At 42.2% G+C, this 26,195-nt stretch overlaps 1 protein-coding gene across 1 annotated transcript; it reads right to left on the bottom strand.

Annotated features, from left to right (window-relative positions):
• Window positions 1–511: 511 nt before the first annotated feature.
• PSAT1 (phosphoserine aminotransferase 1) lies at window positions 512–25,361 on the bottom strand. The gene is made up of 9 exons (XM_019555289.1): window positions 25,237–25,361; window positions 20,014–20,074; window positions 18,629–18,698; window positions 14,613–14,818; window positions 13,739–13,911; window positions 11,839–12,008; window positions 7,902–8,030; window positions 3,551–3,688; window positions 512–2,303 (listed from the first exon to the last, which is right to left on the bottom strand). The coding sequence occupies exons 1-9, from the start codon at window positions 25,294–25,296 to the stop codon at window positions 2,198–2,200; spliced, it is 1,113 nt and encodes a 370-aa protein (XP_019410834.1). The 5' UTR covers window positions 25,297–25,361; the 3' UTR covers window positions 512–2,197.
• Window positions 25,362–26,195: the final 834 nt, after the last annotated feature.

Here is a 26,195-nt window from a genome sequence, read left to right as displayed (position 1 = left end):
ACTAATTCTACTACACATTTCCAACAGTACAGCTTTTGCTATGACATGTTAATGCACAGTAAAATTACTCTACTGCACATTAGTAGGGGGGGCAGAGTAGGTGGGGCTGTTGGGGGTCCCTCTTCCTCCTTCAGCCCCCCCAACCCCCACACCAGGGGGAAGGACCAACCATAGAGATGCTCTGGCAGCTGGAGCGTCTCCATGGAGGACCCCGCTTCTGGTTGCCTCAGGGTACAGTCCCTCTGCCCCGCTTTTTTAAACTTCATTTTTTTTAGACCCCTAGATATCCAGGAGTTTCATTTTCTCCTCGTGTGCGGGGAACAATTTTTCATTCCCGCATATGCCTATTGCCCCACCTCAAAGGAGTTTGAGGTGGGGCAAGAGGCATGTGCATGCTCATCTGGACATGCCCTTTCTGTCTGAGGGGGTAAAAAGTAATACTTACAAAGCCCCAAATAATAAAACAGACTCCCAGTTCTGCATAATATTTTGTGGTAGGTCTTTATTTTTATTTTTGTTAATAATACACTAACAAATTGAACAACTAAGTTGACAAGGGCTCCTGTAACAGCAGTCATAAAACTACTACTTTTATTCAGGAATCAGATTCATCCCTGGTTTGGCTTCACTGACTGCAATGAAGTTACACCAGAAAAGAAATGGTCCCTCATTAGTGTTATTAAAGCCTCAACATTGTGCTTGGCACTACAGAAGCAGCAAAGGAACACACATACCATAAAGTATAACAGCCTGAACAGAAAATCAGACACAAGAATAGGAATCCTGAAGGATGGTACTGAGTAGTCCCCATTTTTGCTTTACTAATAAGCTTTTGGCAGCATTTTTATTGACTGTGGCATATGCAGAAGAAATGACTTAGCAAAAAGGTGTATAAAATGGTCTCTGACATTCTGGGATAGGGAAGATGTTGATGCTAAAGGAGTACATGGAATAAGGCATAAAAATGAGAGTAAGGCAATGGGGTAGAAGGGAATTGGTAGAGTGAGCACATGAGAGAGGAACTAAGATGTACATCAGCTGAAGTTACGCAGAGTTGCAAATGCAAGGATGATAATACTGAAGAGATGCAGAAAGAGAGGGAAGCTAGTGGAGCAACCAAAAAAAGGGAAAGATACAGTCCAAACAGCAGGCAAGAATGACTGTGTTAGCTTTTGGACTTGAAAGTCAGCAAGAAAAAGGCTGAAGTAGATCGTTGTCCCACTGGGTACAGTGTAACAGTCCAGTTTTACAAGTTAACAAATTAAAGTAATGTTTGATCTTGTGAGGAGCAGAAGGTAACAACACTCCAAAAGTAGTATATATATATATATTAAAAAAAAAAATAAAATAAAAAAAAAAAATCAATACCTAAAAAGTGGTTTAAGATAAAATGCATTCAAACAAAACATCTTAAAAACTGATATCACTACAAAAGCATGCGTCTTATTTTTACATCTAAAATTGACAATACAAATAAAAGGGCCCGATACTGCAAATACATACTACAATAATATTTACTAGATGGGGCTCCTCATAATAGGAAGCAAAATGCTTGGGCATAAGCATTATAGGTCAGGGTCCAAATTTAGGAATACTGACATCAGCTCCCCTGGAGATTGTTCCTGATGTATACTTGGAATGTATTTGATATACCAACCAAATGTTTTCAATCATCATTATTTCTAGCTTCATTTGTGTGTTCATATAGTACAAAGTTTTGCTTAATAGAACCAAGCCAATGACAAAAGTTTACCTACTGAAAATTAATTAGAAAAAAGCACTAATGAAGAAATTATTTTTAACTGCAGAATATCAGTAACAAAAGATGAGAAGAGATATTTTCACAGGCTGGAATTGACTGTGATTCTACTTGCACATGAAACCTATCCACAGTCAATTCCATCCATAGGCTGACTGCAAATACTGTTACATGCTTTGCAAATTTAGGGCCAAATCCTGCATTGGGTAAGCATCCTCAGTTTTAACTGAGGAACCAGGCTGAGGCTGCTCAAATGACTGCAAGATTGGGCCCTACATTCCCATTGAGTTAGTTACAACAGAGACAAGAGCAAGAACAAAGTATAACTCGTTTACTAAATTTCTTGTGCATTTTCTGCAGTACCACAACATATTTTCAACCCCTTTCATTTCTAGGGGAAATTTTCAGGTGTGTAGCATTACACTAGTTCATGATCATTCATGACTGATACATCTGCATGAAGCTTTTCATAAACGTTGCAAGCTTCTGAACATCTTCTACTGTCACAGCATTATATAAAGAAGCACGAATTCCACCCACAGACCTGAATTGAAAAGAAAGCACTTATTATTTTTTGATGCATCAGTAAAGGTTTGTTTATCATACACTGCACACAGCTATTTCCTCCTCTTCACACAGCTATAATTCACATTTAGGCCAACAGGAAGCAATATTCTACTCTTTGATGTAAGCATGCAGGCTCCCCTTGATGTCAAAAAGGATCTACCTATTTTAGGTACTTGCATGGCACCCATTATCGTAATATCTTCTTCACAGTCTTTGAGGTAATGAATCTCAAAATCCCCTGGTAAAGTAGGAAAAGACTATCCCAGTTTTAGAGATGGGGAGCTGACCCTGAGCACACCTACACAAGATACTTACAGCAGTTGCCTAATTACCTCTGCAGTAAAGTCTCAGCATCTATGCATGCGGCCGTATTAGGTCACAGTAAATTAATAAATGCTGCCGTAAGTTAGTACTTGTTAACACAAGTACTATTCTATGGTGGTATTATTTAGTGCACTGCAACGCATGTGTAGATGCTGACAGGGCTAGCTGGGACATGAGGATGCGTCAGTGTGGGGACTGCCTGTTGGCTAGCCCCAGACTGGAGCACTGTAATGCTCCAGCTAGCCCCTCCACAGCATAATAAGATGGGTCAGAGCAGCCCTGAGCTAGCAAGCTGACCCCACTGGCCCCGTGCCAGCTGGGACTGCTCTGATCCAGCTCAACGTGCTGCAGTCCTGAACACGCATGGAAACGCAGTGCCTGGGAGCAGTAAATTCAGGCACGATGTATGCTAGAATTTATTGTGTCACATTAACTGCACATGTAAATGTGCCCTCTGAATTACAGTAAGCAATCTACCCAAAGTCATACAGACTGTGGTGTTTCAGGGAACTGAACCCCAGTCTTCTATATGGAAGGCTTGTACCCTACCCTGGAAAATCCTTCTTGAGTACCCATATCCTTTATAGCAGCAAATTGTGTCCTCAAGAGCTAATGCCTATGTCTACAACAGTCCAAGTACCACACCGAGAAGAATTGTTCAGGACTTGGCTGGAGATAGGAATAGGAAGAAAATCCTCCCTACTCGCACAAAGCCAAGGGCAGCAGTGATGCTTCTGTCTCCTATTACAGCCTCAAGACTGCCAGTCCACATCCTCCTAGTTTGAAATACTGGTGGTACAACACTGGAAAACTGTTGGATGCACATGGCCATTTTGTGACTATGAATTCTACACAAGTGACTACATAAGTTACAAACGAATCTATTATGCTTGTACTTACCGATGTCCTTTCAAAGATATCATGTTAAGTTCAATAGCTTTATCAAGGAATTTCTTTTCCAGTGCTTCATCACCCTTAACATTGCCAATGCGAAAGGGAACATTCATTCTGCTTCGGTTCCTTTTCTCCACTGGGCAACTGAAAAATTTGAAAAATGTATCTCCTTAATCTATTTTCCCCCCATATGGAATTTAGAACCAGTTGCAAGATCAGACCACAAAGTTCCTGACCACCAAAATGTATAGTAATCCTTTGTTATAGGGGACACTTGATTGTTTGGGAGGGGTTGTTTTGGTTTTTTACTGTCTTTGGTTTTCTAAACTAGGAGAGGCTGAGGCTCAGTCAACTTTAGCTAGCACATTATAATTAACCCTGGCTATGTCAAGCTTCTTCCTCCTTTTTACACTGCATGACACTTTTTACGTGGATATAGTTGGCCACAGTTCATCCTAGATTTGACATCAACCAGTTAAACTGATATAAAAAAGTATCAACCTGTACCTGGGCTAAAAAAAAGTTCATTGTTAGATGTGATTGGTAATGTGACTTTGATAAAACCTAACTTACTTTTACAAATTCAGATACTGTTTTATTTTCTGGGGGGTTTTTTTCAAAAGGAGCCTGAAACCTACAGAAATTTAGACATTTAGCATCTTAAGTCACATTCAGTGCCCCTAGGTCACTTGGCTGCTTTTGAAAAATCTTATTTTCATTTCCCACTGAAAGTCAGTGGCTGCATGTACACATGTACTCTAGTGCACATTAGCCAATTTTAATGCACAATAAAGTGTCATAAAAATGTGCTCTTTAGCTAATGTGCATTAAAATACGCTGATGCATACTTTTCTAGTACCTCGCAATGGAGGGTATCTATGCACATGCTCTAGGGTTGAGGAGGAAGGGGACACTTTATAGAGGGTCCAAGTGCCCACAGCATCACACGTATTCAGCGTCCCACACTTCAAAGTGGTGGCAGGAGTGCTTGAACTAAAAGTAGTTCAACAAGCTTTCGTTCAATCACCCCCCACCACCACTTTGAGGCGTAGGGATGCTCAATACGCAAGACACAGAGGCTGCTAGAGCATGTTAACTTGTTCTGGCAGACTTGATTAAGTCTGTTCAAATGCTTCTTCTTAGCATGCCTCAGACAGAGGTCCAGCACATGTACAGGTGCTAGGAAGTACTAGATTTAATGTGTATTACTTAAAAGTGCACTAATGAACATGTAGATGCACCCAGTGGGAACCAACTTCCTTAGCCCCCATTGAAAATTCCAGGTACTTAAATACTGTCGGAGTAGATGTTATAAAGAATGGATGAAGAACACTGTCATCAAAAGTAAGTAGCAATTTACTTATTAAAGTTTAAGAACTGGGCATAAGAAAATGCCCATTAAAATTAAGGTAACGTTGATTAATAGTTACAGTCCTCCCTCAAGATTAGTTAATTCTTTTACAAATATACCTCAAGGGGAGAAGATACATATTAAGGAACAACTCTTTCATGGGCTGTACAACCACATGTAGGCTCAAAACAGAGTGGAAGTACCACAGCTCCAATCCTTCCCTTACTGAAAGTTGAGTAGTTCAAGATAGTACCTTTAAGCAAAAATACTTTTGGTATTTGTGGAAAAGAAATGTCAGTGTTAGAGCTTTCTCCAACACCTGCTTATGAAGCTGTAGAGTTTCCTTTATTAGCGGGTGTAGCATGTAGCAGCCTTCCAGCTCAAAGAGCCTGGCTTTGGTAGCCTTAGGGTTGTTAGGCCCTGGGCAAGACAGTCATTTGGGGCCCCTTAGAGGCTTAATTTTGACGACCTATAAGCAACTTGGACATTTTCGATTTCAATTTCACTTTGCCCTATTCATGAAACCACAACTAAAGTATCTTAATACAACATTGATAATAAAAATATTCATTGCAATTAATCTTTATTTTTATAAAGTGTGGGGCCCTGAGCGGCCAGCTGGTTTGACCTCCCCTAAGGCCGCTATTGAGCCTGGGGACAGACTGCAGGCTGATAAGGGCTATAGCCCAACTGCACAAAGTGAAACCTGATTACAGGTTATCTAGGACTGGGCCAACTGATCCAGATAATCAGCTGGCCCACAGAAAGTTAAGAGGGCTCCTGGGAAAGAAGCCAGAGACTTCCCAGAAAGGGAAGTAACCAGAGGGGCGTGAAAGTTAGGGTTCTAGAGAGAGGAGCCTAGAACAGGCAGACAGTTGAGAGCTGAGAGCCAAGGCAGGCAGGCAGCCAGTAGCAAAGGGCTGAGAGCTTGCTGGGAGCCAAGAGCCTGAGAGCCAAACAACAGAGAATCTGGAAGTGGAGAACCAAGAGGGAAGAGCTGGTGGGTCAGCACAGCAGTGCCCAAGGACCCTGCCTGGAGTGCCTTTCTCCTGGGCGCTGGCCAGAGATTGTGAATGCATCAGAGAATACGTATATGGTTAGAATAAACAGTGCTCATGCTAATTGATGCCCGCTGGGTGGGAGTTTTCTCTGGAGAGTACAGGCAAGAAGAGGCAGTGAGCCTGTAAAGAGATACTGAAGGACTATGAGTGAGCTAGTTAACCCTGAACCTGCTACACTGGGCTACTCTGTAGATTGTCAGGTGTCAATTTGTTATAAAACAAACAAAAAAAATCTGAAAATTAAAACATTTTCAAAGTTACTGGTAGTGTTGAGGTGATGTTATAGCCACAGTGGTCCAGGAAAATATGGTCTGAGGAAAGGTAAAGTGGTACCAGAATGCTCCTCTATGTCCCTCCCAACTATACAGTTGGTCCAATAAAAGACACCATCCACAAAAATCCTTTCCCTTTAGATACTAATATTTTATCTGAAAAAGAATGGACACCACATTCCTTAACATCCATTCAATGTATGTTGCTAGCATATGGAAGTTGACAATTAAAATGCAAGTGAAATGCAACATTTTATGGCAGCTTTTCCAATGCATTGAAAGGCTTGTCACATTCTTTGTTCAGCAAGGCATGCCACTACCCAGATGGTAAAAGCCTTTACCATTAGCCAGAGGCATGGTAAAAATGCTGCAACCTTAACTACAAAAGGTTTCTTTATACATTGGTAAAATGAAAAGATGTCAGTATTAGTGTAAGCTGTGATTTCATCCTTCAGATGCAACTTATTTACCGTCAGTACTATATGGCATCCCCTGCTTACACCCGGGCAGGGCCAAAGTTTTTCTATTTGTCATGAAATACTTCTCAAGGCTTGATCCTCTCATTGAAGTGAAAGGAAAAATAACTCCCAATGACTTCAGTGTAGCAGGATCAAAGCCTCAAGTGACTATCATGCTAAATACAGAGGGCTATGTCTGTCAATAAAGTAGCTAAGCTGGCAGGGGGGAAGAGACAGTACTGAGAGACTATATCCCATGTATTAAAACTGCAACCAACTTCTATTAACTCTAATTTTGTCCCATCCTACTTATTTGGCAAGTTGACTAGATCTGAAATGTTGAAGACATTTTATGTTGGAGACAAGGGAAAATGTCTGGATAATATTCATCAATAGATTTACTAAACCATTAGGCAATTGCTCCGATTTATATCAACATTAGATTAACAATTTTTTTGCCCCTGAAGCTAAAAAGTAGACACTAACTCCTCCATACTTTCCATAGTGTTAAATCACCCAAAGTACACATGCATTTGACAAAAATAAAGCTGCTATTGAGGAAGAGTTATTAATGATTTTTATAGATGCTTTTAAGCCTAATCCTTTTCTCAGCTATTTCCATAGAAGTTTCTTGCCAGTGACAGCAGTAGTAGAATTCAGCTCTATGGGTGAGCATAGGCATCTAACCTACTGGCCTCAGCATGGAAAGACTAGGAAAAATTTAACAGCATTTCTTGATCATATAAGAAGAAACTATGAGGTAATGTATGTAGCTGCTTGTTAAACCTGTAGACAATATATGACCATGTCAGCCGCATCAATTTTCTAATTTTTAGGAAGAAAAAAAAAAAAAAGCTGATCATGCTATTAGACCACTTTTTCCCCCAGGTACTGCATTTTAAAAAGTTCAGATCAAAGCTTTTAATATGCTTTCATAATTAATCTGTAGGGACAACGATTTAAAAACAAACAAACAAAAAAACCACCTTCCCATTCTAAAGCAACAGCTTAAGAAACTGCTAAACAAAAGCAGTTGCATGTGAAGTTTGCCCTAATAAACCCAGCACCTGATTTTAACATCTGGGAAAAAATAGAGCAGTAACTTTAACATGTTACTGTCACCATTTTTTAAAGTTATTTCGCTGGGTGCCATATAACAAATCTTGAAAACCAAGAAAAGGAGTTATAGTAACTTACATCTACATAGTAACTTACACATAGAATCCATTGGATTTCTCAATGATGTCATAAATCATCTGAGATTTGATTAAACTAAGTTTATCCATAGCTGCAACCCCACCATTGTTCTTTATCCATTCCAGGACCAAGCCCATGATATAGATACTGTAAAGCAAAGACAAAGGTTAAGATGTCATAGTATTAATAAAAAAAAAAGTAGTCATACTTAAACATTTTTTTTTTTTTTTTAAACACAGTGGCAAAAAGTAATCGTTTAGGTAGCAAGTGTTGTAACAGTTTAAGTGGCTGAATTGGTATGGCATTCCAGGTTCTGAGATCTTCTGAAGCAAGTAAAATGTCTGGGCCTAACTGGAATAATAGGCAACTTCTAAAACCACAAGTTTGCTGAATATAACTGAGTCACACAGAGGCAGATCCTGCAGTCCTCATCAAGACAGGCCTCCCACAAACTTCCTTGGACACTTTGCTTCCTTAAGGACTGCAGAATTAACAGGCCAGTAGAAATGATCGCAGAAGCGCCAAGGAGAGGCCAAGCTGGAAGAGAAGATGCTATTATACACCCTATGCATCTGGACTGGCAAAGCTCTGAAGACAATCTTACAGTGTCCCTGTCAGCATTATGCCAGGAATCTAATTTTGCTTTCAAAAACATTAAGCCTAAGTCCGTGACAACATTTTTGCCTGAAAAAATCTTTAATAGAAACATAGGTAAATAATAACTATTTTACATGTACTACTAATGAGATGCAAGTCCTGAGAGTCTGTTCATTTTGGATGGCTACAGACCAACTATTTCAAGGCCAGTTACTCAGTGTAAATGTAAAAATCCTCAAAGCCTTCTGCCTTTGTGCTTTTGCTACAAAACTCTGCTTGTTCTAGTTCAGGCATTTCCCACGGCTACACCACTTTACATAATAAACTCTTCACAAATTTTTATGGCTTATTTCCAACAGGTTTGCTTTTATTAATCCCTCTATTACTGTTTCCAAGGGAGTGCTTAGAGAACATTACCCTACAAATCTCTCTCACGAGGGTCTAACAGGAGTTTTTGTTGTTTTTTTTAAACTTTTCTACCTTTAATTTCTCCTTGGATGCTAAACTTGAATCTTTAAACACTTCAGAAACATACTGTGGAACAATTGAGGTTATGGTTTGCTTTGAAGTCTAAAACTTGCTACCTTTACAATAGCACAGTATAATCTTCTCCCATGCAAGATCTTTGCATAAATTAAACCCTGTTTTGAAGGTCCAATTAGGTAATGCGCACTTTTGCACTGGCCTCTCGTTACTTTTAACCCTAAGAAACACAAGCCTGCAGGACTACTTGCAGGTTAGGTTTGGAAGAGTGGATCAGAAGCAATCCAAATAATCCGGTCAAGAAGAAAAAAATCCCTTACCCTTGTTATATTCTAGACAAAAGCATAGTGTTGAAGCAGCATTAAATATAAAAGGAATATGATATTTTGTCCAGCAAATTCATTGATAATTTTAGCACAAGAACTGAACATTAGTAAGTCAGGCTTCTTGGTGCCAAAAGGTTAAAACAATCAACATCACATTAATTGAATTCAATATTGTGCTGAAGTGGCTTAGGCAAACTCATTTAATATTTCCCGTCTATCTGCCAGAACAAAGTGAGGGAAGGCTGAAGGAAAGTAAAGAAGCTTTGCCAGCTCCTTACAAAGCAGAGAAGGCATTTTAAAACCAAGCCAAATAGATCTACTTCCTGCCAACGTTGAATCCTGTATTAAATTTTGGATTCTGAAGCATCCTTGGATGCAGGTCATTGGCATGTAGCAAAAGCTGGCCAAGTACTGGTGGGGAAGAAGGAAAAAACAGATCATTACAATGCATTTTAAATGACTGAATTTCTCATTACCCAACTGATACTATTGACAGGAATATAGTTATAGCCAAAAGACACCTGCATTAGAAATAATTCCCATCATGGAAATGGAATTTCTCAGTGCTTTTCAGCTGAGAAGTCAGCTTTTGTTTTAATCCTCACATGCAGAAGTGCCGTAGTTCAAATTCTGAGATGTGGCAGACTTTTGGTTTTTCAAATGGAAATACTTTTGCACTTGAAAAGACATGAATGGCTTGGATTTAAAACTTGGCATATACAAGCATGTTATGGAATGTGTGCTTTGGTAAGTAGGAAAACAACCGATTACGAAATAAAAGATTTATCAACGGGGGGAAAAAACAGCATTCTGCACATGCGTGATACCTTAAGTACACAAGGAGTACAAATGTCCAGATACACATACATGATAATGACAAGGTCACCCCTGCTACCTCTGTCCTATTTCTCAGATTACATCAACAGGTATCCAGAAGGAGTGGCAGTAAGTGTCTGGGCCACAGTACCCCTCCCACTCCTATAGTTCTCACCAACTGAAATCAGTGAATGATCATGAGATGTAATCAGACCTTAAAAAACAGAAACTAGTTTATATAAAAAGTCCCATTTCATTTTAGTAGTATATTCACATGTAATGCATGGAAAAGTCAAAGCTTCAGTTTCTACATAAATTATGAACTGGCTCCACTGAGCTTATATACTAAGTTAAGGAATCATATTGTAACTCCATATATAGGAGTTATTGTGCATTCTAACACATACAGCATGCCTTAACAATGGCCTTCTTGAATTGTGTGGAAATAGGCATAAAAGTTGTATTGACTTAAATTTTGCTTTGAATAGGGACTCTTCTCAAAACCAAAATGAAATACTATACTTGTAAAAGTACAGTCCTCTCCTTCCAAAGTTATCTAGCAAACATAATTCTAAGGTAAAGGGGATATGTTGTTTTTAAAAAAATGAGTTCTGAATTAGAGTGCTAGATTAGTAAAAAAAAAAAAAAAAAAGGGTATGTGTTACATAAGAAACATTTAATCTTCCACTAAAGTCAAGGTAATTTTGCCACAGATGAGGCAGGATTGGTCTTGTAGTGTCTACCTCTCATAGGTCTTCTGAATCTCCTGCTGGCAAAGCATGATTTCACAACTGTCAGCATGTTAGAGTCAGTAGCCACAAAAAAGCAAGTCACGTTTTGCTGTGCATATACAAAATTTACAAAGTTTATTCTGACTGTAATCTTGATTGATGGTGATTATTATAAAGCAAAACAATAGAGATTTTTTTGAATGCCAGATTAACTGTGGAGGGGGCTGTTTAAATTCTGTATGAAATGCCTTGATAGAGAGGATAAGTACAATCGCCAAGATGCCACGCTTAACACACTTAGCTATAATCTCACTTTAAAAGCTGTTATAGGAAATTGGGAAACTACAAAAAAAAGTTTTAGGAATAACCATTTGAAAGAATAAGTTTCTGTCATCACTACTTGGGTGTGCAGAATGAAAGGGAGTTTCTAACTTAGATATTCAAAAACCTCCGGCTTTGTGTACTGAACGGATCATTCACACACAGGTAATGTTTCTCCTCCCTTGCATGCAAGGGAGCAACTACCTTCACAGGACCATGCCAAAGTCTAAACTGCAAATAAGGCAGTTTAGAAAAGAGAAAAGTATTGTAAGGTAAGACATACCTCATCCCTCTGTCCTACAGGGAATCAACTGCACAATAAAATAATGCTGGGTTGTTAAGGGTTTTCCACAGGTCAGAAGATAGGTGGAAGGAAAAGGATGTTGTGGGGATGCTATGGAGGCAGGAGGTCTATGAGTAGGTAATTCTGGCCTCTAAAAATGTCTTAGGGCCATGGCTCCTTAGGTAGGTGGGAAGGTAAGTGGAGCAAACCCTAGCCCTTAAGGAAGTTGCTGAGAACTCCATAAGAGGAACTTTGCAGATAACCACTCTCACAAAGTTATCATGATTCCAGCCTCCAGTCTATGAATGTTCATTTCAGAAACCTTTTTCTGATAACAGTGCATGCCAACCTAGTGATTTACTAGATGAAAAATATTACATTTTAGAAGGAAAAATTACCTGTAGCATGGAGGAGTATTGTATAATGACCCATTTGTAGCTTGTACTTTGTAATCTAGTACTATGGGACATTCTTTGAGTGCAAATCCCAACAAGTCCTCTCGTACAATTACCACAGTGACTCCAGCACAGCCAACATTCTTCTGGGCACCAGCAAAAATGACACCAAACTTGAATAGGAAGAAGACCAGAAGAATTTCTTAGAGGCAGCGACTTACTTGAGATTATTATTGTTATGCCATCTGTCTTTTTCCATAAAAAAAATACAGACAAGTGAACCAAGTTATCTAAAAGGCATGGGAATCATTGAAAACTGTATTTTGATTTCACGGTACACTTCAAATTCCAGATGATTGGTATCTGCCTGCTTGTCTATACTAGCAAAATATTCACTTTCATATGAGGCAGTCCACCTCAAGAACCATCATACCTCATCTACAAAGGCCCCATCCAATAGCTATCTACACACTATTCTCATGTGTCCCCATCTGCTTGTAATCCAAAGCCAATTTACTTATAGGCATTTTCAAACCATTCAAGTGGCACCGTGTAATTTCTAGCTCTTTGGCTCTCAACCCTGTTAGACTCAAGGCATCCCTTGTTAGACTCAAGACTCCCCTAGCTTTCACTTTGTTTTTGACTATGGAGGAATTATTCTGTGGTAAATAACTCAGAAAGACTACAACAAGATATTTCTGACACTATGGATTCTTATTAGAATTCCCTGGATTTATCATCTTTTTGATCATGTGTAAGCGTGAGTACACCTAAGAATGCTAATACAGAGCAGCACCCTTAAAATGAACTTGTCGCACCCTGGCTGAGAATCAATGCTCTATCTGAATAAAAGGAAGCTAAACAAAGGCAAGTCTATAAAGTCCAATTAGAAAATAAAATATCTTTCCCTTCCCTACAGTTCCCTAGAGAAGGCCATATGTCTTGGTTTTACTACATAAAAAAAGAAGAAAAAAGTTCATGAGTCAGTAGCACTTCATACTTTTAAGTGCCTCTCTTGCAAAGATCTGAAAATACTTACAACTGTTTATTTTAGGGGAATGGGTGCATCTTTATATGTTAAATCTGTTATTTGATAAACTGTATTCATTCAATAAGTAAATGAATTAAATATTTTAAAGCCCTTTAAAAGGTGCTTATACATTTCTATTTTATCCCTATTTTACAGACAGGGAAACTGAGGCATAAAAATTTTAAATGACTTGATCATAGTCATAAAGCTTGCCCATGGCAGAGCTAAGAGCAGAATCCAGGGGCACCTACACACGAGCAGCAAGGCTGCTCGAATGCACTGTAATGACATAAAATTAATCGAGTCTACTGGAGCACGGTAATTACTGTATCCCCCCCACTCTACTCCCAGAGCACGTGTATAAATACCCCAAGCATCCTGACACCTAGTCTCTTCCTATAACCATTTGAAGGAAAAACTACATAAAACCTAAATATGGCTAAGAAAATACACCAGATCTAGGCAGAGTTTCAGTTAAACAACCCACCAAAAAGATACAGACACACACTCTCAGAATTACTGTAAGCATATACAAGTTCTGACGCTGAGATTGTCTGTAGTGTGTTATAGGTACTATAGACAGTTCATTCTGAAACAAATACTAGTAAATTTAACATATGTCTAATTCTCATTAGAGAAGATGGAACACTATAGTTATTAAACCCAAGTCTCTCAATCCATGTTTAGGTGCCTAAATAAAAGAAGCTTGGGTTTTTGGATGCGTCAACACGAACAACTCCTGGTGGCTTCAGTGGAAATGGAGAATGCTCAGCACACCTGACAATCTGGCTATTAATTCAGGTGCATAATTCTAGGCATTCTAGATTGAAGCTGCCGTACTGTAATTATGCTTCAGCATGTTTGATACTTTACCTTAGAAACATCCACAGGCCTGGACAGGAAGTTTGATGACATATCACAAACCAAAATTGCCCCTTTGACATCGGGTACAAAGTCAAACTCTACACCATGGACAGTCTCATTAGCACAGTAATAGATGTAAGAGGCATCTGGGTTAAGATTCCAAGTGCTTGGGTCAGGAATTTCTGAGATAAATAAAGAAAGGATAAACAAAGGTTATCACAGACAAGTGGAATCAGCACACTAATCTTACTGTTATGCAGTTTTACTTTTGCACTAACTTTGAAGTCCTTAAGGCTGTTTTATTACACTGGGAAGCAATTCTTCGACTAGCAACAAGACAAAGCCATCTTTCAGCTACAGCCTGGATCCACAAAATGACTAAGTGTCTAATGCAGGACCTGAGCCGCCTAAGAATAAGGGAAAAACATCAAAGCTCTGGCCTAACAGCTTAGGAACCTATGTTTTCAACAATAAAGTTCTTCGAGCACTTAAAATTCTGCTTCTTGGCATGTTCAGAAGGAACTCAATTTTGTTGGTACTGAACAGCTTGGCATCCATCTTATGCCCCACTGAGATCTACAAACTGGCCCCACCCATGCATGCTCTAAGCATCCCTAACACACCTACAGCAGCAATAGCAGCAGCCACTTTTCTTCCATCCTGTCTCCAGTTAAACAGCCTAATGGATCTTATCAGCAATTTTAAAACGAGGGGAAGCCATGTGTTTGACTGGGTAGAATTCGGTACCTTGACAGCAGTTTTAACACAGTGTTTCTGGAATGACTCAAAAAAGTACATAATCGTTCTGCTAGAATGACTTGAAATTCTAGTTAAAAGTGACAACGGGCTAAACTTTCAGTCACATTACACTAATCAAACTTACTTGTGTAACTGCCAAGTTTAGGGTGAACAATATTCACTTTGCCATACTTCTCTGCCTCCTTAGCTGCTTTTGCTGACCAAGCTCCAGTAACCATATAATCTGCACATCTTCCTTCTTTTAGTTCAATAAGGTTAAGAGGAACAGCACTGAACTGACCAGATCCACCCCCTTGGAGGAAAATGACTTTGTAGTTTCCTGGTATGTTTCTGTGTAAGAGAAAGAAATAGAATGTTCTACTTCACACAAAAGAATGTACTGGACTTACGAGACTCTCCTTGTTACCAAACACTAAATGCAAAAAAAGGTCTTAGGGGAAATATGTTTCAGTTTTAGAAAGAGACATTCCAGACAAAGATAAACCAAAAATAACTAATTTATCTCAATACTGACCTTACTTTGTCATCACGAGCTATATTACGTATTTGTCAATACCAAATATAAGATAGTGTGCAAAACCAGCACGATTTTGTGTCACACTAATAATAAAATACGTAATGTATGAGTACCAAATCTACTGCAAGTTACAAGCAATAAACAACCTAATGTAGACAAGCTATAATAAAATTAGTATTCATGAAAGACTAGTTTACTGTTAGCCTAACAGGAAATATTTCTTCATTTCTTAGGCTATAATTTTGATGTGAAGCACAAACTGTTTGTAAAAATAAAAGCTATATGTAACTATTGTTGAAGTAAATCTATTTTTGGCTCAACACTGTTAAAAGCATTAGAAGTGAAGTTAAACTGGAAGAGGCAAGAGTTTTAGAAACTTGCAAGTGTGTCTAGTTTGTCTACGCAGTTTACTGAAGACAAACCTGATTTCTGCATACACAAGTAACCAACTGGGTACAGAGTGTTTGTTCATGTTGTTGGATCTTTGAAAAGTAAAACTGTAAGGAACCTCAAAAGGTCATCTGGTCTAGCCCCCCTGGCTCAAGGTAGGATCATCCCTGACTGAAACATCCCAGTCAAGCATCTATCTAACCTGCTCTTGAAAACATCCAAGGATGGAGATTTCACAACCTCTCTAGGTAGCTTGTTCTAATGCTTAAGTACTAATAGTGAAAAGTTCTTCACAAAAATTTCAAGTTACTTTTCCAATGCATAGGTATTTATATGCACAATTTGTAAAGCCAGGCCCTTAGAAAAAAGTATTTTATTTACTGATTGATATAAAAATGCACAATAACCCCCATACACTATGCATATGCATTTATTGTAATGTTCAGAACAATATACAATGTTATAAGTAGGCCAAAACTCCTTGATTGTCTTCAGGAGATGCACACAAATTTTATCCCAGCAAACCTCTAAATACAGAGGAACCAATGACGCTGGACAGATCATCATCTTGTCAGATGCATTAGGAACATCCGGCTTGCTCCAAAACACCAAAAACAAAAGCGATGCAACTGACTCTTAACACCAAATCTCTTCAAGACCTGAAGGTCTGTAAGAATCTCTAACAGTGTCTCCAGGAAATGCTCTCTGCTCTGGCAACAAATGAAGGTGACACTGAGGAACCTCTGGAAGGAGTCTAAAGCCACTGTCCATATGGCCTGTGCAGAATCCATTGGCTATACCACCCATAAACACCATGACTAGCAATGCCGAGATCCAAGCCCCCCTCAACCTTCTTGGCAAGATGACACCTCATCTCAGGAAATGAAGGATATCAATTGCTCAAAGCCAAAGAGCAAAGGAGGATCTGAAATATATAAAAAAATCAGAGATGGCAAGATAAAGCCAAGGAGATCCAGCTCTACACAGACAAACATGACATGTATAGCTATTTCCAGGCAATGAAAGCCATCTATGGTCCAACTTCCTGTGGTCCTACTTACCTACAATTGCATGACAACTTGACTCAAAGACAATGACTCTATCCAAGCTGGAAAGAGCACTTTGAGGCACTCCTGAACAGTTGAGTCTACTGTGGTAGATATCATCTTTGAGCCCATCCCCCAAAACCCTGAAAAGGGACCCTCATCAACCTTCCTATCCTAGAAGTCTGGCATACCATCAAGAAAACCAAGAACAAGGCTACTGGATGAGATGTCATACCTGCTGACATCTACAAAGCTGGTGGCAAGGAACTGGCAGAGACTCCATGAATTTATTCCAATGAAGAGATTCCTGGGGACCTGAGGAATGCCAACATCATAACTATCTTCAAGAAAGGAGACAAGTATGTGTGTGGGAAATATCTGGGTACCACACTCCTTTTCACAGCAGGGAAAATCCTTGCCCGCATCCTCCTGAACTGTCTTCTGCCTTTTGCTGAGGAAGTCCTGCTGGAATCTCTGTGAAGTTTCAGACAATCGTGTGGGGCAATTGACATAATCTTTGTTTCCTGCCAGGTCCAAAAAAGGCTATATACAGACCTCGGGGAACATCAGGGTCTGTATATAGCCTTCATTGACCTTACTAAGGCCTTTGATTCCATCAGTCATGAAGCCTTGTAGAAAGCACTGGCCAGATTTGGATGTCCTGAAGAGTACATCAAGGTCCTGAGGCTCCTCCACAACCAGATGACTGCAACAGATCTATGTAGCAGATCAAGACAGATCCATTTGTCATCAGAACTGGGGTCAAGCAACAATGCGTCATTGCCCCAACTCTGTTCTCCATCTTTCTGACAGTCATCCTAGTTCTGATTAAGGAAGTCCACCTTACTTCTGGACTTGACATTGAGTATCAAATGAATGAAGAGCTCTTCAATCTGGGTAATCTTTGTTCCAAGACCAAACTACTCAAAACAACCTTCAAAATGCCACTGAGGAAATCCTCCAGATTGCACTGGATCTTTTTGGAGAAGTCCACCAAACTTTGGGCCTCTCTCTCAACATTGAGAAAACTAATTAATCTACCAACCTGCTCCAGACAAAAAAATGTGACCCTTCTCTGCAGACTACCATCGAGGGAAAGGCCCTGGAGGTAATCAAACACTTCCCTACCTCAGTGGCCACTTCTCTAAGAGCGTGAACATTGATGAGATCCAGCACAGGATCTGCTGTGCAAGTGCCTCCTTGGGAAATTTCTTTAGCATGTCTTTATTCATCATGATCTTTGAAAAAACACCAAAATCCAGGTCTACAAAGCAGTCATTATCCCCACTCTCCTCTATGGATATGAAACAGATAGCATCACCTTTCCAGGCTCTTGAGATGATATCACCAATGATGCTTCCAGAAAATCCTTCACATCACATCAAATGGGAAGATCATCACACAAACGCCAGCACCGTTGCCAAAACCAACGTTAACAGTAAATCTGTGATCCTCAAGCGCCAACTTTGCTGGACCAGACATTGTGTGGATGCTTGACTCAACTCCCAGTTTAGTTGTGGCATAAGATCTCACAGTGGCCAGAAGAAATTCTACAAAGACACACTGAAATCATCTCTCAAGATAATAGACGCAGACATCAAGAGTTGGAAGGAACTGGCTAATTCCAATGACACTGCAGTCTCAACCAAGCAGCAGCCCATTTCAAGATAAGCATCTTGCCCTCGAAGTAAAGAAAAAAAAGATGGAGGAAGGAAAAGGAGAGGAATCCCAGCCTGCAGCCTACTCTCCCCTGAGGAAAGACCTGCAACTTCTGCAGATGGATCTGTGGCTCAAGGACAGGACTCCAAGTCATCTCAAGACCTATTAATGAGCTGTAGTAGAACTCATCCTTTAATCAAGGGATTACGGATAACTCTACAGCGAACAAATCATGAACTGTGCTTGCACTGTTTCCCCAAGAATACTAGTCACTGAACTTTATGTCACTGCTAAAACTGGAGCCATTTTGAAATGTTCTTATGAAAAGCCCCAGGCAAAGTTCCTAAACCTAGTGAAAACATTTTTGTCACACACACATAAATCAAAACCAAAGGAGGAGCACATTCATCCCCCAAAAGAGAATTAAACCCGTGGCATGTAAAAATATATTTTTTAATAGTAAAGGACCTCCCCAATAATCACTATTAGAGCAACCGAGTTATTTAAAAAAAAACCCAAAAAACTTACAGCAGCTCACGCAAGATATTTTCAGCTGTATTTATAATTTTTGTGAAATCAGATGTCCGATGGCTCATTTCTGTGGGTGAAAAAAAAAAGTCAGAAAGAACGTGAATCATGACTAAACATATTAACTCGACTTTATGTAAAAGGAAAAGCTCTCCATCAGCCAGTTATGCCAAATGCAAGCCACATTACTTTTATAACGATGCTTTGCACCCACAGAACTCCCAATATAGCAAAACACTTAGGAACATGCCTATGTCCATCCCTGTTCAATAAGGCTCAACTCCAAAGTCCACTGAATTCAATGGAAATCTACTGAACTGGTGGACTTTGCATCAGGCACCAGTGTGCTGAAACATGTGCTTAAGGGCTTCACTGGATCAAGGCATTGTGCCCTCTCCAGAATAACATGAGCAATGTTAAAAAGGTTGTGCAAAATTGGTTGGAATCCTGATCTCCAGACTCTCAAGCCCACTTCTCCAACCACAAGATAATAAAAACATAATTAAGAAGTAATAAACATTAACACTCCAGGTATGCCTCTATAATTTGTCTTTCCCAGTACAGGGCTACTCTAATCAAAGTAGTTTTTAAAGGGGTTTCTTGTTTCATCATTCTCATTAAAAACTAAAGAACATTAGAAAGAGATGGATGGAGTACACATATTGCTAGTCCCCACAATGAAGATTCTCACCCCAATTTTTTAATATCCCCCAAATTATTGTAAGTTGTGTGAAAATATACTAACTACACAACTCAACTGTATACAAAAATATACAACAATATAAAAATATATAATAATGTAACATTTAGTATAAAATAAGGGGCTGATCCTTCAGAGACTTGTGTACACATTTAGCTTTAGGTAGGTGAGTAGTCTTATGGGACCACTAAGATTCTCAAAATTAAAAACACATCTACATTTTTGCAGAACTGTGACTAAAAAATTAAATGCACATGCATAAAACACAAAGGACACTTTTCTGAGTACACCACCTTCCTAATTGAGATGCAAAATGTGTTTCGGACAACTTTGAAAGCTTTTTTTCAAACAGGCACATAATATAGGGACTTTTCAAAGGGATTTTTCCCCAATGCCAGATAATAAACAAAGAGTTTTCCCAAAGATCCAGAAGCCCTAAAGCACAGACTACAGACCTCAAGGCAAGAAGAATGAAGTATCTGCCTAGGGCACTCTATAGCCTTCTGTCATAAGTCTTGCAAAGTGAGGACTGCCATGTTTAAGGGATTAAAGAACTTAGATATTTCAATGCACACATTCAACCACTGATTGAAATGACAGCTCAATCTTTCTTATGCCTTTTTTTAATAATCCAACTAAAACTCGAAATTCTGGAAAACTTCCAGAACCAAAAAATACATCTTACCGAGAACACTAATGCCAAGCCCTTTGTAGTCCATCAATTCTTTCTGTGCTTCTAGCAATACCTAAAAGACAGAAGCCAAAAAACATATTTTTGAGCGTCAGTGATATACTATGCAAAATCCATATTGTGCTGCATACTATGGTCATGTGTCATGTCTCAGTCCATTGCAAAAGTACTAAAAATTCAGATGCTAATATGATTTTAGCTAGTGGCTGAGGGCTTGTCCTATGAGTGAACAGTCAAATCAAGTGCCTGTTGTTGGATATTCTGAATCTCAAGCCATATCCCTTCAGTTCAGTTTCCAAGCAAGCTTCTCCTTTCATATAGCTGACTTGGACCAACAATTATGGCTAGAAATAGACATTACACATAAAGCAGTTTAAGCAATCAGAAACTGGTTTCAACCTGTAACAGAACAGATTTTCAATCTGACTTACGCACACTGAACATGGCTAAACCGGTTTGAGATAAGCCTGGTTGAATGTACTATCAGACTTAACCAATTTGGCTCAAATCAGTTCATGCAATGTCTGTCCCAGACCCCTCCCTGGTTTAACCTTAACCAGAGTCCCCCAGCATCCCTGAATGCTCTCTGGGCTGGGCAGGGCTCTCTACTCCACAGCAGGGCTCTCTACTCCCTCCCCTCTGCTGCAGCTCTGGCAGAGACTTGCAGGTACATCAGGGTCTGCACAACTTCTCCCTGCCTTACCCTCTCCCGCCACCCACTGCCCGCTGGAAAAGCAGGGATCCCCTCCTCCCATAGCACAGACCCCAGCCTCATGGACCATATGCATGTGGTATGCTAGCTAATGCTGGGAGATGTCTCTGTGTCCAAGTCTCTCCAATTCCCTGGGACAGGCAGACAGAACAGTGATGACTTAGGGCTGTTTGCAGCTAATCAGCAGATCAACCAGTAAGCTGTTTATGAAGAGTCTGGAAAAATGGAGAGAGGCTACTGTTTTCCTGATCAGGTGATAAACACTGTTATCAGTCCCCTGCCGGGTTGCTCCCCTGTCAGTTTGCTGCAGACAGTATAAAGAAGCAGGGAGGGAGCTTGAAAAGCTCCATATCATCAACAGATGTATGCAGTGCACCCTCCCTCTTGCCTCACAGTGCTACCAGGGGGCTGGGGTCTAGTAACACCCCTGCCCCTTGAGCAGTGAGTGGGGAAAGCCTGGGATAGTACAGGTTGACCTCCCGAATCAGGGCACCCTGCCGGGACCTGGCCACGGCCCCCTCAACTCAGCACTGTGGAAGGAAGGGAGGGCTGCTCTAGTGCCACCTGGCTTCTAGCCTGAGATGCTGCAGGCATGTGCCTGCATGTCTAGGATGTCTGTACAGTTACAAACTGATTTTGCCTAGTCAGGTTAGACTAACCTGCAAAGACTGAATCAATTCAGACTCAGGCTTTTTGAATGTCCATCCCTAGCCAAAGTTCAAGTCCAGTTTAAGGTTAGTTAACCAACCTAATGCTCTTGAGGAAAAGGAATGTATCTCTGCAATGTCACTGTCAAATTTTTATAGAGGGTAGAGTGTTGTTATGTGGTTCATACTCTGATCAGGGTTGCCACTGTCAGCCATCAGGCTAAACTCTAATTCAGGCAATTACTGATTCTCATGTTTCTTGCTGAAACCTCCAGGTCCTTAGAAGCAACGTAAGGATAGAATGAGACTGTCTGCAAACATTAGCACTTTCTGTCTCCAAGTATGTTAAAAAAGAAGAGGTAATATAATCAACATTGTACAAGTAGGAAAGCTGAGACAATCATCATGGCCAAAAATCCACTTTGTGCTACTCCAACTGAAGCAACATAAAGAGGAATGACTTTTATTAGAGTGAATCAGAAAAGATCACGTATCTTAGGATGCTAAAAACTGATGACAAAAGAGTTACTAGTCACTATTAAAAATCTTGACATGAGTAATGCAATGCACCAGCATGCCCTCTTCTTCTGCTATGTCACAACAAGAAGCTGCATGCAAGTTCTAGCCATTAAAATTTGCTACCCACAATTTGTCTAATTTTCTGCTTATAGCCTGAAAACAATTTCCCCATTTTCCCCCAGAGATAGAAAAAGTAGTGAAGGACTCAGTGGCAAGCTACCTTTTTCCCCTGACAACCTCACAATCTCACAGTCTGTGAAAGAAATGCATGCTCTGGAGAGCTACACAAGTTTCCACTGATAAGAAATCTGCTGTATCAGCTAGTTGCTAGCTGACTGCTAAAAGCAATCATCTAGAGACCAAAAAATTCTGGATGATGTATTATATATGCAGAGTGATCTAGGAGAAGGAAACATTAAGGGGCAAATTGACCACAATAATGGAACTGTTAAACTGTTTTAACCAAATTCCCATTTGTTAGTACTACTACAAAGAAGGAAAGAAGATGCTTCTTCAAAAAGAACGCACCTGCTTCTCTCACCCAGCCATTGTAACAAAGCTACAAAAACGCAGAAGTTTTATCCCTTGTTTCAAAAGAAGTTCGGAGAATGTAAGTAAAGTAGGAGCAGACTACTGAGATTGAAGCAAAACTGGCTATTGCAAAAGTGCTGCAACTCCCAAAAAAGGGGGTTGAAAGAAGTTAATGAATTTGAACAGTCTTCTCCTCCTATACAAAAAAATAATCCCAAGTCACATGAGAAATAATGAATTTCACTTCATGCAGAGGTGGCACCCTGAGAACCTGCCAAACACCACTACTGTGGTGGAGTGAAACTGCTGTATGTCCCTCAGTTTTTCAAGAGGCACAGTGGAGCCAAACCAGCAAGAGCTACAGCAAAAACAGTGCACACACCTGCATAATGCAGGATATTCAGGTGCATCTTTCTGCTGCAGATGCTTCCCTATCCACCTCTGCAGGAGGCATGTGGCACAGTTCCACCTGGCCACAGCAGCAGTGACAGCACTGCGGAGCCCCTTTGAGCTGCCCCCTTTCCCCTCCCCTTCCAAGGCCTCACCAGTCCTTTTGCCTGCTCCTTACCACTTCCACTCCCTGGGTGCACCCCATGTGCTGTGTGTGCAGCCCAGCACCATGTCCCTACCAACTGAATGTCCTTGGACTCTGTCCCTTACAGCCCCAGAGCACAACTAGAGGAAGGATCTCCCCAAGGTAACTAAGAAAAGAACTTGGTCCACTGCTTCCCAATCCCTACCAGTGACCTGGGGTCCTGTGTGGGGAGTCCACTGCTGCACTCAAACATGAGCTAGGAGCAAACATGAGCGCACCCATCACTGGCCTGAAGGGGTAATAGAATCATATGATAATTATGATATAACAGAATCATAATAATCTATTCAATTAACACGTTATTTAGTAATAGGACAATCACATTTACATTATAATATTCACATTGTGTTTATAATAATTTTTAAATGGGGTGCTACTAAATTCTGAAAAGTTTTGGAGAGGTGCCCCAAGTCTAAAAAAGTTTGAGTACCACTGATGTAACAACTGAAAAGCTACAGTAGATTTCAGAGAAGCGGTGGAGAACTAAATGCCGTGCAACTAAAAAGGTCATTTGCAGTATGCGCTGTAAGACAGCACCGCTAGAAAAAAGCCTGAGACGCTGCTCCACAAACCAAGTTGGCTTTGTGAAAAACACCACATAACATACCTGTGGCTTTAAAGCAAACCAAGAGAGAAGAGTCCTAAACCCTCCACAACAAACTGGAAGCTGTAAGTGCACCATGAGCCGCTCCTCTCCCCAAATGTGACTGGTTACCCGACAGCTGCTGATGCAACTTTCCAAAGGGCTCAGTCTATAGTTTGCTCATTATCATCTTCGCCATAAAACTGATCCTTCAGTTAGCTTAAGATCAATGTACTGTAGTTATAGCAACACACATGCAAATACATATCTTCCATCCTCACACCAGTGTGCCCAGCAACAAACTAAAACAGTGGTGGCTCAGTCTTTTTGGCTGGTGGGCTGGATGGGTAGTGCCCAGAGTCTCTGCAGGCCAGATCTTCCCAGCGGTCCCAATCTGGCACCTGGGGAGGTCATACCAGCCAGCCATGCAGGTGGGGGAAGGAGAGCCCTGTGGGGTGAGAGTAGGATTGATGTGGCCTCGCAAGGGGGAAGGAAGTGTGGCCTGGCCCCGAGCTGTGGTGGGAAAAAGGGGGCATGGCCAGGCCCCAATCCAGCTGCAGAGGTGGAATAGCTCAGCCCCGATCCAGCTGTGTTAAGGAGGAGGAATCAATCCAGCTGCAGGGGGAGAGGCTTAGGGTTTGGGAACTTGACAGCAGAGGAAGGTGGCTGTATTAATGACCACTGCTCACCCCCCCAACCCTGTCAAATCTCCTGACCTGTAGGGAGCCCCACAGGCCGGATGCTGTGGCTCCACAGGCTGGAGGTTGAGCACCCCTGACCTACAGCCTGGTGATCAGCCTGCAGTTGCGGGCACCAGATGCTCTGCCCACACCCCTGCACCAACTGAAAAAGCGGGCTTCACTTCTACTCCCAGCCTAGCAACCTGGCGGCACCCCGAGAGCACCGAAGTTTCATAACTTGCTTTTTCCCGAGCCCCGACACCTGCCCAGCAGCAACCAGTGCCTTTCTCCATGCAGGAGACAAAGCCTTGCCCGGGAGCCCCCAGGGCGCTGTGCTGGAGCTGCCAAAAAGAAAAGACAAACCATACGCCAGGAAAATGGCAATGTCAGCACAAACCCGAATGCCAACTTCCACCCCCGCTGCCAGCGGGAGGGAGGGGACCAGGATAGGCAGGTCCTGGGCCAAAGGGAGAGGAGGAGGGGAAGAAAAAAAAGAAAGAAGTCACCTGCAATGCAGGCATCTCTTCACCCACATGCCCTAGGGGCTCCTGCCAGTGGAGGGAAGACCCCAGGGGAAAGGCAGGAGGGCCCCGGGCACGGGCTGCCCAGCTGCGGATGCTTTTAAGCAGCGCCAAGGAGCCACAGTGCCAGGGCGGGCGGACGGCTGCGGCTCCGCTCCCCTCCCCACCCAGAGCCAGCAGGGCACCCCTGCCCCTGCTCGCTGGAGCCCGCACCAGGTCCCCGCAAAGCGCCAGGCTCCAGCAGCCCTGGGCAAAGGGACCCCGCAGATCCCAGCGCGATGCCCTGCTCCCCGGCCACACGCCGCAGCGCCAGCTGCTGCGCTGCCCTCGTGCTGCACGGGAGCCCTGGGCAAACCTGCAGCCTCCGGGACCATGCCAGCACGCCGCAGCGCTCCCTGCAGCCCCAGGCCCCCCCGTGCTCAGCCTCACCGAGCGCGGCAGCTTGGCGGGGCCCGCCCCGAAGTTCACCACCGGCCGCTGGGGCTCCATGCTTCCCCCGCGCCGCCGGCCCAACCACTGCCGCCGCCGGCCCCCTCCGCGGGCGACAGAAGAACCCTCGGCTCCCCGCCTACCGATTGGCCCCTCTCACATGGCTATGCAAATGCCACCTGTGGGATTGGTGGCGGCGCCCCGAGGCGCTCCGCCATTGGTGGAGAGGCGGCGAGCGGAGGCTCGCTTCGCAGATGCAATCGGGAGCGGAGATTGCAACACTGCAGCGGGAGGAGCGGCTCCCGCCCCCGGCGCTGCGCGGAGCGGGGAACAGCACAGCCCGCGAGGCATGAGCTCTGGCGGCGTCTCCTCCTGGCCAGGAGCCTGCAAAGGTACAGGAGGCTGAGCGGGAAAGAAAGAAGACGGCGTTGTGCTTTTTCCCTCTCATTCTACTCTTGCAGCCGCTCCTCTCTGACTGGAAGTGCAAGGCGTCTTCTGCATAGGATCATAAGGATGCAAGGGACTCCATAAGGGGGTCTAGTGCCGCCCCCTTGCTCTGAGCAGGATCATCTCGGACTAAACCGGGGGTCAGCAATGTTGTTTGGGCAGTGCCAACCCCCCCCCCCCAATCTCCACTTGTGAGACGTTGGCATTTCAGGGGTGGACGACTGGGGTGCTGCGAGGGGCCTGATCCTTGTTGTGGCACCGCAGCCCTGGTCCCTTCCCTGCCGTCTGCCCCATGGGCAACTAGTGCCATCTTAGGGGAGGGGGGTACATGCCCCCCCCCAGTGACCAGTCAGCAATGGGGGGGTCCCCCCACGACCAATCATACTGACCAGAAAGTGGCCCCAGCACTACATCCAGCACTCCCACTGCCTGGCTGGCGCTCACAGGGGCTCCCGCCTGCCCCCTCCCCATCATCTAAGCAGGGACTGTGGCTGGTCAGACAGTGCACCCCC

The sequence above is a fragment of the Crocodylus porosus genome, unplaced genomic scaffold, assembly GCF_001723895.1.
Source record: "Crocodylus porosus isolate Cpor-Errol unplaced genomic scaffold, CroPor_comp1, whole genome shotgun sequence".
NCBI classification, from domain to species: Eukaryota; Metazoa; Chordata; order Crocodylia; family Crocodylidae; genus Crocodylus; species Crocodylus porosus.
Note: the sequence above shows the minus strand (reverse complement) of the source record. Positions and strands in the feature narration are given on the sequence as shown.

Excerpts from the sequence above, each read along its gene's own strand:
- PSAT1 (XM_019555289.1), bottom strand. The coding sequence starts at position 25,296 with ATGGAGCCCCAGCGGCCGGTGGTGAACTTCGGGGCGGGCCCCGCCAAG. Across the intron at positions 13,912-14,612 it reads TAAACTTGGCAGTTACACAA|AAATTCCTGACCCAAGCACT; the intron begins GTAAGTTTGATT and ends TATTTATCTCAG. Across the intron at positions 2,304-3,550 it reads ATATCTTTGAAAGGACATCG|GTCTGTGGGTGGAATTCGTG; the intron begins GTAAGTACAAGC and ends TTTTCAATTCAG.